An 11,379-nucleotide genomic window follows, 5' to 3' on the forward strand; every position below is an offset into this window, starting at 1 on the left:
AATGTCTTGGTGCCTTCCTCTCGGTAATGGGTGAGTTCTCCCTCTGTCACTTTCAGTAAGAGCTGATTGTTTAAAAGAGCCTGGCACCTCCCTTCTTTTTCTCTTGCTTCTCTCTCACCATGTGATCGGCACCTTCTGCCTTCACCTTCTGCCATGAGTGGAAGTAGTCCAAGTCTCTCACCTGATGCGGATGCTAGTGCCATGTGTCTTGTACAACTTCCAGGACCATGAGTCAAGGAACATGTTTTCTTTGTAGATTACCTAGCCTCAGATATTCCTTTATAGCAGTACAAACAAACTAAGACACCAGGTGCTGGTGAGTGTGCAGAGATCCTGGTGATGGGAGAGGACATGGGTCCAGCTACTTTGGAGTATTATTTAGCAGATTCTTTAAAAGGTAAACATACACCGACCAGGCGCAGTGGCTCATGCCTGTAATCCCAGCACTTTGGGAGGCCGAGGCAAGTGGATCATGAGGTCGAGAGATGGAGACCATCATGGCCAACATGGTGAAACCCCATCTCTACTAAAAATACAAAAATTAGCTAGGCGTGGTGGCACATGCCTGTAGTCCCAGCTATTTGGGAGGCTGAGGCAGGAGAATCACTTCAACCCAGGAGGTGGAGGTTGCAGTGAGCCAAGATTCATGCCACTGCACTCCAGCCTGGCGACAGAGCGAGACTCCATCTAAAAAAAAAAAAAAAAAAGGTAAACATACACCTACCATAGAACACAACTATTCCATTGCTAGGTATTTAGTCATGAGAAAAGAAAGCATACTTGCTATATTATTTGTATTTTTACATTTTCTGTATGTTATAATGTTTGTGCGTCTTAAAGTCACTTTCTTGCTGGGGATGCAGTGTCCCTCTGCAGGTCAGTTAATTCTTAGAGATAGCAAAGGGCCCACCCTTGTAGCTCAGAGCCCACTGAAATTATTCAAACCAGCCTGTCCTAAACTGTTTCTCCTGCCCTATCTGTCTTTCCTGCAGAAACTGCAATAGAGCTGTGGTCTAGACTCTACCCTTGCCCCTCTCCCTTCTGCCCCTTGTATTTCGAGTCAAGAAGTGTACAAGGTGTTACTTTGCCACAGCCCCTGCTTCTGGTCTATAGCAGTCAGGGTTTGGTGAGAGAAGCAGAGCTGCTGTGCATATACGTGGTGAGGGATTGGCCAGAGGCATGGTGGGAGCTGGCTGGACGATCGCTGCAAATGGCCTTGGTGTCTGATGCTGGAGCTTAAGGACCCCAGGGTGGGTCTTCAGGAAGGGTAGATGGATGTAAAGTGGGGACAGCAAGGAGAATCCAGGACCCACAGAAGGGACTGGAACTCGGACAATTCTCAATGCCTCCTACCCTGACAATGTGGATGGCCTTCAGAAGAAGCTGGCACCCTTCCTCACAGAGCTAATCACATACCTGTCTCAGGTATGGGAGAAGCTGACAGAGGAGCATGAGAAAGGTGGAGCAGCTGTAGGTTCAGCTGCTGCCTTGTGCCTATGAGGGTCATGAAGCAGAGAGGTGACATGAGACAGGTGACAACATTTATGAGCTCCAAAAGGGCCTGTCCTGAACTTCCGCATTCAAAACAAAACAAAACAAGAATAGGCTGGGCACAGTGGCTCATGGGAGGCTGAGGCAGGAGGATCAATTGAGACCAGGAGTTACAGACCAGCCTGGACATCATGGTGAGACCGCCTATCTACAAAAAAATTTAAAAATCAGCTGTACATGGTGTCACGTGCCTGTAGTCCTAGCTACTTGCGAGGCTGAAGTGGGAGGATTGCTTGAGTTCAGAAGCCAAGGCTGCAGTGAGTTGTGATTGTGCCACTGCACTCTAGCCTGGGTGACAGAGTGAGACCCTGTCTTAAAAAAAAAAAAAAGAAAGAAAAAAAGAAAAAGAAAAGCAAAAATATAGAATGGATGTTGAATTTGGTCAAACACTTTTCCTATGCCTACTGAGATGACTACATGGTTTTTTTTTTAGTTTATTTAGTGTATTACATTAATTAATTTTCTGTTATATTTATGTACGTATGTATGTATGTATGTGTATATGTATGTTTTTGAGACAGGGTCTTGCTCTGTCACCCAGGCTGGAGTACAGTGGGGCAATCATGGCTCACTGCAGTCTAGACTTCATGGGCTCAATCAATCCTCCCACCTCAGCTTCCCTAGTAGCTGGGATTACAGGCACACATCATCACACCCAGCTATTTTTTTGTATTTTTTGTAGAGATGGGGTTTCACCACATTCCCCAGGCTAGTCTCGAACTCCTAGACTCAAGCTATCCAACCACCTTGGCCTCCCGAAGTGTTGGGATTACAGGTGTGAGCCACCATGCCCAACCAATTATTACAAAAATTCTTTATCTTATCATAATTGTGGTGAAATACACATAGCATAAAATTGATCACATTAACCATTTTAAGTGCACAGTGCGGTATTGAGGACATTCACATTGCTGTGCAACCGATATCACCATTTATCTCTAGAACTTTTTTCATCTTCCTAGACTGAAGCTTGGGGTCTATTAAACAATAATTCCTCATTCTCCCTCCTCCCAGCCCTTGGCAACTACCATTCCTCTCTTTGCTTCTGTGAATTTGACTATTTTAGGTGCTTTATACAAGTAGAATGATTAAACCAGTTGTCGTTTTGTGACTGGCTTATTTAAGTGAGCACGAAGTTCCCAAGGTTTATCCATGTTGTAGGATGTGTCAGAATTTCCTTCTCTAAGACTGAATTTTATTCCATTGTTACCAGATTTTTCTTATGCACTCATCTGGAGATGGTCACTTGGGTTACATTCACCTCTTGGCTGTTGTGAGTTAAGCTGCTGTGAACATGACTGTACAACCTTGATTAATTTTCTAAAGTTAAAACCAGCTTTACATCCCAGGGATAAATCACATTTGCCTGTGGTTTATGATTTTTTATGTATTACATATTTTAAAATATTATTTGTATTAGTCTGTTTTCATGCTGCTTATAAAGACCTTCCAGAGACTGGGCAATTTACAAAAGAAAGAGGTTTAATGGACTTACAGTTCCACATGGCTGGGAAGGCCTTACAATCATGGCAGAAGGCAAGGAGGAACAAGTAATATGTTATGTGGATGGCAGCAGGAAAAGAAAGAGAGCTTGTTCAGGGAAACTCCTGTTTTAAAACCATCAGAACTTGTGAGACTTATTCACTATCAAGACAACAGCATAAGAAAGACCCACCCCCATGACTCAATTACCTCCCACCAGGATCCTCACACAACATGGGGAATTGTGGGAGTTATAATTCAAGAAGAGATTTGGGCGGGGACGCAGCCAAACCATATGATTCCACCCGGACCGCTCCCAAATCTCCTGTCCTCACAATTCAAAACCAAGCATGCTCTCACAACAGTCCTGCAAAGTCTCATCATTAACTCAAAAGTCCACAGTTCAAAGTCTCATCTGAGACAAGCCAAGTCCCTTCCACCTATGGGCCTGTAAAGTCAAAAGCAAGTTAGTTACTTCCTAGGTACAGTGAGGGTACAGGCATTGGGTAAATACAGCCATTTCAACTTGGAGAAATTGGCCAAAATAATGGGATTACATTAAGTCCAAAATCCAGTGGGGCAGTCAAATCTTAAACTCCAAAATGGTCTCCTTTGACTCCATGTCTCACATCCAGGTCATGCTGTTGCAACAGGTGGGTTCCCATGGTCTTGGGCAGCTCCGCCCCTGTGGCTTTGCAGGGTACAGCCTCCCTCCTGGCTGCTTTCACAGACTGGCATTGAGTGTCTGTGGCTTTTCCAGGTGCACAGTGCAAACTACCAGTGGACTTAACATTCTGGGGTGGAGGGATGGTGGCCCTCTTCTCACAGTTTCATTAGGCAGTCCCCCAGTCGTTACTCTGTTTGGGGGCTTCAACCGCAAATTTCCCTTCTGCACTGTCCTGGCAGAGGTTCTCTGTGAGGGTCCTGCCCCTGCAGAAAACTTCTTCCTGGACATCCAGGCATATCCGTACAGCCTCTAAAGTCTAAGGGAGGTTCCCAAACCTCAATTCTTAACTTCTGTGCACCCACAGGCTCCACCCCACATGGAAGCTGCCAAGGCTTGGCACTTGCACCTTCTGAAGCCCTGGCGTGAGCTGTACTTTGGCTCCTTTTAGACACAGCTGGAGCAGTTGGGATGCAAGGCACCAAGTCCCTAGGCTGCACACAGCAGGGGGTCCTGGCCTTGCACATGAAACCATTTTTTCCTCCTAGGCCTCCAGGCCTGTGGTGGGGGGGACTGCAGTGAAGACCTCTGACATGACTTGGAGACAATTTCCCCATGGTTTTGGGGATTAACATTTGGCTCCTCATTACTTATGGAAATTTTTGCAGCCGGCTTGAATTTCTCCTCAGAAAATGGGATTTTCTTTTCTATCACATAGTCAGACTGCAAATTTTCCAAGCTTTTATGCTCTGTTTCCCTTTAAAACTGAATGCCTTTAGCAGCACCCAAGTCACCTCTTGAATGCTTTGCTGCTTAAAAATTTCTCACACCAGATATGCTAAATCATCTCTCTAAGGTTCAAGTTCCACAAATCCCTAGATCAGGGGCAAAATGTTGCCAGTCTCTTAGCTAAAACATAACAAGAGTCACCTTTTCTCCAGTTCCCAACAAGTTCCTCATCTCCATCTGAAACTACCTCAGCCTGGACTGTATTGTCCATATTGCTATCAGCATTTTGGGCAAAGCCATTCAACAAATCTCTATGGAGTTCCAAACTTTTCCCACATTTTCCTCTCTTCTTCTGAGACCCCCAAACTGTGCCAAACTCTGCCTGTTACCCACTTCCAAAGTCGCTTCCACATTTTCAGGTATCTTTTCAGTAGCAACCCACTCTACTGGTACCAATTGACTGTATTAGTCTGTTTTCATGCTGCTGATAATGACATGCCTGAGACTGAGGAATTTACAAAAGAAAGAAGTTTAATTGACTTAGAGTTCCACATGGCTGGGGAGGCCTTACAATCATGGCAGAAGGCAAGGAAGAGCAAGTCACATCTTAAGTGGATGGCAGCAGGCAAAGAATGAGAGCTTGTGCAGGAAAACTTTCATTTTTAAAACCACCATATCTCGTGAGACTTACTACCATGAGAACAGCATGGAAAACACCCGCCCCTGTGATTCAATTACCTCCCTCCAGGTTCCTCCCATGACACATGGGAATTGTGGGAGTTCCAAATCAAGATGAAATTTGGGTGGGGACACAGCCAAACCATATCATTATTGAATTAGATTTGCTAAAATATTGTTTTACATTTTTGTATCTAAGGTCATGAGGGTCTGTAGTTTTTCTATCTTGTCACATCTTTATGTGGTTTTGGTATTGTGGTAATGTTGGTCTCACAGAATGAATTAGGGCATTTCACATGCTTCTGTTTTCTGGACTAGATTGTGAGAAATTGTTATTATTTCTTCCTTCAGTGTTTGGTAGAATTTTTCAGTGAAGCCATCGGAACTTTACTGTTTTGTTTGTGGGAATATTTGAATTCAAAATTCAATTTGAATTTGAAAGGTACAGATTATGTCATTTGTGTTATTAATTTCTTCTTCTGTAAAGTCTGACAGCTTGTGTCTTTTAAGAAATTTGTCCATTCCATCTAAGCTGTAGATTTTATTGGCATGAACTTGTTCATGTTCTCTTATTGTTTTAATACCTGTAGAATTTATGGTGATACTACTGCTGTCATTCCTGATATTGGTAATTTATATCTTCTGTCTTTTTTTTCTAATCAGCCTGGTAGAGATTTATCAAGTTAATTGATCTGCCCAAAAGCTAGCTTTGGTTAATTGATTTTCTCCATTGTTTTTCTATTTTCCATTTCATTAATTTCTACACTGAAGAAAGCCTCCAGGGAAGGTAGATCACTCACTGTCATGTTTGTTTTTCAAGGACAGTCATCTGCCAGTGTGCCAGTCACCAAAGGACAGGTGACTAAGCAATGTCTAGTACCCATTAATGTGTCCTGGAGGGGGCCATCTTGTGCTCCTACAAGAATTATGCCCTGAGGTTGGCTGCTGATTCCCTCACTAAATGTTCCTTGGGGTGTTAACTGACATACACTGCTGGGCTAATCCATGGAAATCTCCATGATGTAATTCAGCCCAATGCAACAAGAATTCCGTGAACTTCCTCTATGCCAGGTATAGCATGGGTGCTGTGGAAGGAGGATGAAAATAGGAAGAAGACAACCTCTGTCTTCAAGGGGTGCTCAGGATACTGGGGGTGACCAATACATATTCCTGAAAGAAGGCTCCAGACAGGTGGGGTGAGCCCACAGCAGAGGCCTACAGCTCTGTTCAGAATAAGGAAGCAGAGCAGGCTGAGAGATGCAGCTCAGCAGAGTGCTTAGGCAAGGATAGGGCCACAACTCCACAGTGCAGGCAACATATCTGAGGAAAGCCATTTACAATATAGGCAATGGTCACATTCCATCAAAGCTCTGGAAGGGTTCATGGAGGCGGGGTTTTCAATCTTGTTTCAGCCTTTCAAAGGCCTCTTAGGGTTTGGAAATGGAAGCAACAATGTCTGTGCATTGCAGAGACGCAGGTGAGCCCCCATTTCCTGCCAGTTAGGAAGTCAGTGCTGACGCCTTACTGTCTGTCCTTGGCACATGAGATGCCAGTTCCTTTCTTGGCAGAGAGCTTTTGATTATCTGAGGATAACATCGAAATTTTGCCTTGAAACACATTTCAAAAATATGAACTTTATTCAAATTTACTTTCCTTTTTATCGTTCTGAATTGTTAAGGTCCAAAAGTGTTGCTGAATAATTCTGCTTCTAAACCCCCATTGCAGCACAGGGCATGATCTGTCCCCAAGGCAAAGAACATAAGGGACTCGTGTGTGGAAAACAAGTAGGTATCTCAGCGAATGCTACTCATATATTATTATGAGTAATTCATTGGCAGTGATTGTGATTTTTTTTTTTAATGAACAAATGACTATATGCCCTCTATTGGGGTCAGGTTTTGTGCCTTTACTTCTCCCACCTACTGTATCACGGTAGCTTAGAATCCGAGCTGCTCACTCTGGGCTGAAGTTCTCTGATGGCTTCTGCTGGGCGGAATGGCCTCCTTCCCCTATATGTGTGTCTACTGCTGACCTGTGGCTTTGCCAAGGCTGGGAAGCCGCTGGTAGTGCCCATGGATGGGAGCCACTGGTTCACCATGCGGTTGGTGGTGGAGAAACTCATTCTCAGGGGGCATGAGGTGGTCATAGTCAGGCCAGAGGTGAGTTGGCAACTGGGAAGATCACTGAATTGCACAGTGAAGACTTATTCAACCTCATATACCCTGGAGGATCCGGACCTGGAGTTCATGGCTTTTGCCAATGCTCAATGGGAAGCAGAAGTACGAAGCTTATTTTCTCTATTAATGAGTTCATCCAAATGTTTAGAATTTAATTTTTCACATTGCAGGAGTTTGTTTAATGACTGAAAATTAGTAGAATACTTAAAGGAGAGTTATTTCGATGCAGTGTTTCTGGATCCTTTAGCTGTGTGTGGCTTAATTCTTGCCAAATATTTCTCCCTCCCCTCTGTGGTCTTCCCCAGAGGAATACTTTGTCATTACCTTGAAGAATGTGCACAGTGCCCTGCTTCTCTTTCCTACAGCCCTAGATATGTCTCAGGGTTTTCGGATGCCATGACTTTTTATTATTATTATTATTAATTTATTTTATTATTATTTTTTTGAGACGGAGTCTCGCTCTGTCACCCAGGCTGGAGTGTAGTGGTGGGATCTTGGCTCACTGCAAACTCCATCTCCTGGGTTCACACCATTCTCCTGCCTTAGCCTCCCAAGTAGCTGGGACTACAGGTGCCCGCCACCACGCCTGGCTAATTTTTTTTTGTATTTTTAGTAGAGACGGGGTTTCACCATGTTAGCCAGGATGGTCTCTATCTCCTGATATCGTGATCCGCCTGCCTCGGCCTCCCAAAGTGCTGGAATTACAGACGTGAGCCACTGCGCCCGGCCTGGTTGCCATGACCTTTAAGGAGAGACCATGGAACCACATTTTCTACTTAGAGGAGTGTTTATTTTGCCCATATTTTTTCAAAAATGCCTTAAACATAGCCTCTGAAATTCTCCAAACACCTGTCATGGCATATGATCTCTACAGTCACACATCAATTTGGTTGTTGTGAATGGACTTTGTTTTGGAGTATCCCAAACCTGTGATGCCCAATATGATCTTCACTGGTGGTATCAACTGCAATCAGGGAAAGCCATTGCCTATGGTAAGTCATTGCTCCTTTAGCATATTAAAAGTATTCTGGCTTTGAATATTTAAAAAGATTCCTTACTGAACTGGGATTCGACATTTGTGTTTGTTGCATCTAAAATTTATTTTCTGTGTAAAAAATTATTTTGTGCCATCCATATGCTTGTTGGTTAGCACCTTTTATATAATGGCCTCGTTAGTAGGTATGTGTATACAATTGGTTAATTGTTCATAATTTCCACTACATTTTTTAAATTTTGAAACAGAGTATTGCTATGGTGCCCTGGCTGGACTCAAACTCCTGGGCTGAAGTGATCCTCCCATCTAAGCCTTCCAAGCAATTATGACTTCTTTAGTATTTTTGGAAAAATATTTAAAAGCACAGTAAGAAATGAAAATTTCATTTTTAGCTAACCTCTACTACCTGCTGCAGTAAAATGTTCTTTGCAGTTTTGTATGCATCTGTTTCCATTTGTTGAAATTATATATAAGCATATATGTAAATATTTACACTTATTTTATGAAAATCAAATCAACTGTCAGACTGGACATGTTGTTCTTTACTATGCGTTTTTACTTGCCAGTAAACCAGAGACATCTTCACAGATTTGACATGTTCTTTTAATAATTGGATAAAAGTCTTTACTTTGGATGCAACACAGACACAAACTTTCCCAGGTGTTTTTCTGCTAAAGATTTGGCTAACTTCTTCAAAACAGCAATGATAAGCAGATGTTATCTTTCTTTGACTCTGAAGAAAGTATAAAGCAGAATGCCTTTAGCCACCCAAAAAACTGTTACCATGATGTTTGTTCTCGTCCAGTCTGCTTTTGATTTGACTGGATCGCTTTCATCTCTTGGTAGCCATTGCTTTGATTGTGTTTTGTCTTCAGTATCATACTGGTAAATTTATGTTTCATCTTCTGTTACAATCTTTGAAGAGATACTTCAAGGTTTTTTTTTTTTTTTTTTTTTTTTGAGACAGAATTTCACTCTTGTTGTCCAGGCTGGAGTGCGATGGTGTGATCTCGGCTCACCGCAACCTCCGCCTCCTGGGTTCAAGTGATTCTCCTGCCTCAGCCTCCTGAGCAGCTGGGATTACAGGCACATGCCACCACACCCGGCTAATTTTGTGTTTTTAGTAGAGACAGGGTTTCTCTATGTTGGTCAGGCTAGTCTCAAACTCCTGACCTCAGGTGGTCTGCCTGCCACGGCATCCCAAAGTGCTGGGATTACAGGTGTGAGCCACCACGCCTGGCCAAGGTCTTGATCCCACTTGTTTATAATTTCCACAGAAGGGTCTGTTCTTGTCTGCAGCTGATCTGGCTGCAATGGTTTTGGCACCCATCAAGTGGAAAATTTGTTCAACTGAAATTTTTGTCAGAATTGTGTAAACTGTCCTGTTTGAGAAATCTATTGTGTTGGCTATTGTTTCTGCTGTTAATTGTCAGTCTTCTTCAGTTAGAGCATGAGCAAGATTAATTGTTTCCTTGCAAATTGATATGGATGGTCTTCTGGTGTAGGCTTTATTTGCAACCTTGTCCTGTCCCTTCTTAAAAGGAATTACTCATTTGTAAACTGCAGATTTCTTTGGACCATTTTCCCCATTAACTTTTTTATAAAGCATCAATGATTTCACCATTCTTCCACTCATATCTCAGCATCAATTTTATGCTGTTGCTTCAATTGGTGCAGAATTCATGTTGTTTTGATGGGGGCTTTTTTCCAACTGATGCCTTATCCTTCTTAGTGCCTCAAACTAGATCCTTTTCAGACATGTTTTAACAAGTTAGTAAAAGTTTGTTTGGTGCAAAGAAATTTGAAATCCATGCATAAGTTTTTCATAATATGAATTTTCATGAATTGTTTGATGATCCCTCATCTATTACTATTTTAGCAATGGACCATGCAATTTTGACTATGTTCTGGCTTCTTACAAGGTTCAGTAGACTCTGTAACACAGTTGTATCTCTCACAGATTGGCAGCTGTTTGGTAAAAGATTGACTTTTCAGCCAACTCATGGGAAAGTGAAATAATGTAAAAAACAGGAAGACTACAGTTTTAGGCCTTTCAAGTGAGACAAGGCTTTCAGCTCCTGGCAAGAACAGGCGAGGAGATGCAAGCCTCTATGAGGCTAGGCTTTTCAAAGTGCTTCTCTCCCCTTTACCCTCCTTCAGTTACAGCACCAAGCACCACCCAGGTGTTACCTGCAGCCTCACCCTCTACCCAGTTGTGGGATCCTGCCACTTCCTGAACCCACACTGAGTTCCTTGTGGCTCACAGGGTCACCCAGAGGGCTTTTGAGATACAGAAAGCTATGTGTGATTTTATATCACCTATCATATAAAGATATATTTATAAAACAGGAAACATATTAACCACTTATCATTTTATAGATTTATGGTTTTATGTGTCTAAAAATATATTGTTTTATGTATGTATTAAAGAATAAGTATGTATAAGAGGTTTTATAGATGTGGAAAATTATATATTTATATGTATCTTTACAAATTTAAGAATAAAGGAAGGAAAATTCTCAAAGAGGAATTCAGATATCAAAGAGTGCCCTTTGACAAAGAGCTTTGGATACAACATACCTACAAAAGTGAATTGTCATTGAAAGACCTATGGACACTGGATTTCTCTTCCCTTATTTTAGAAGGGCAGGCTGTGTCTTGGAAAAGCATACAATTCATTGTATCTTGCTGGACAACAGGAGTCATAGTCTGAAGTGTTTGATGAGAAGGAAGCGTCACTTAAAGGAGTGTGCATCTGTGCCTGTGTATGTGCATGTATGTTTGTGTGTGTGCATGGACACATGTGTCTGCATGCAGTGTCTCAGATCCTATATAGGGGATTTTCCTGAAGGTCTCCAGTAGCAAAAACTCATTGAGTCTATCCAGGGGAATTACATCCAATGCTGTAATTAAATACTTTAACAAAGATGGCAGATCATCATCCAGGAGAACATCAAGATAGTTTTAATTAAGGAAAAAAAAAAAAAAAGGAATCACTCCCAGACTTTTTTACTTTTTGGTGAGTTCCAGCAGAATTGATGACTAGGTCCAGTAGGAAGGAATTCAGGGTTACTCTGTACCATCTAGGGTGAGTGTAGCTCTGA

General features: G+C 42.4%; 1 protein-coding gene across 1 annotated transcript; it reads left to right on the top strand.

Annotated features, from left to right (window-relative positions):
• Positions 1–7,080: 7,080 nt before the first annotated feature.
• Positions 7,081–10,262, top strand: LOC100600348 (UDP-glucuronosyltransferase 1-7). The gene is given in 5 exon segments (XM_030802315.1): positions 7,081–7,252; positions 7,255–7,325; positions 7,327–7,673; positions 8,015–8,273; positions 10,236–10,262. Coding segments are annotated over 5 exon segments (876 nt in total).
• Positions 10,263–11,379: the final 1,117 nt, after the last annotated feature.

This window comes from Nomascus leucogenys, chromosome 22a (genome assembly GCF_006542625.1).
Source record: "Nomascus leucogenys isolate Asia chromosome 22a, Asia_NLE_v1, whole genome shotgun sequence".
Classification (NCBI taxonomy): domain Eukaryota; kingdom Metazoa; phylum Chordata; class Mammalia; order Primates; family Hylobatidae; genus Nomascus; species Nomascus leucogenys.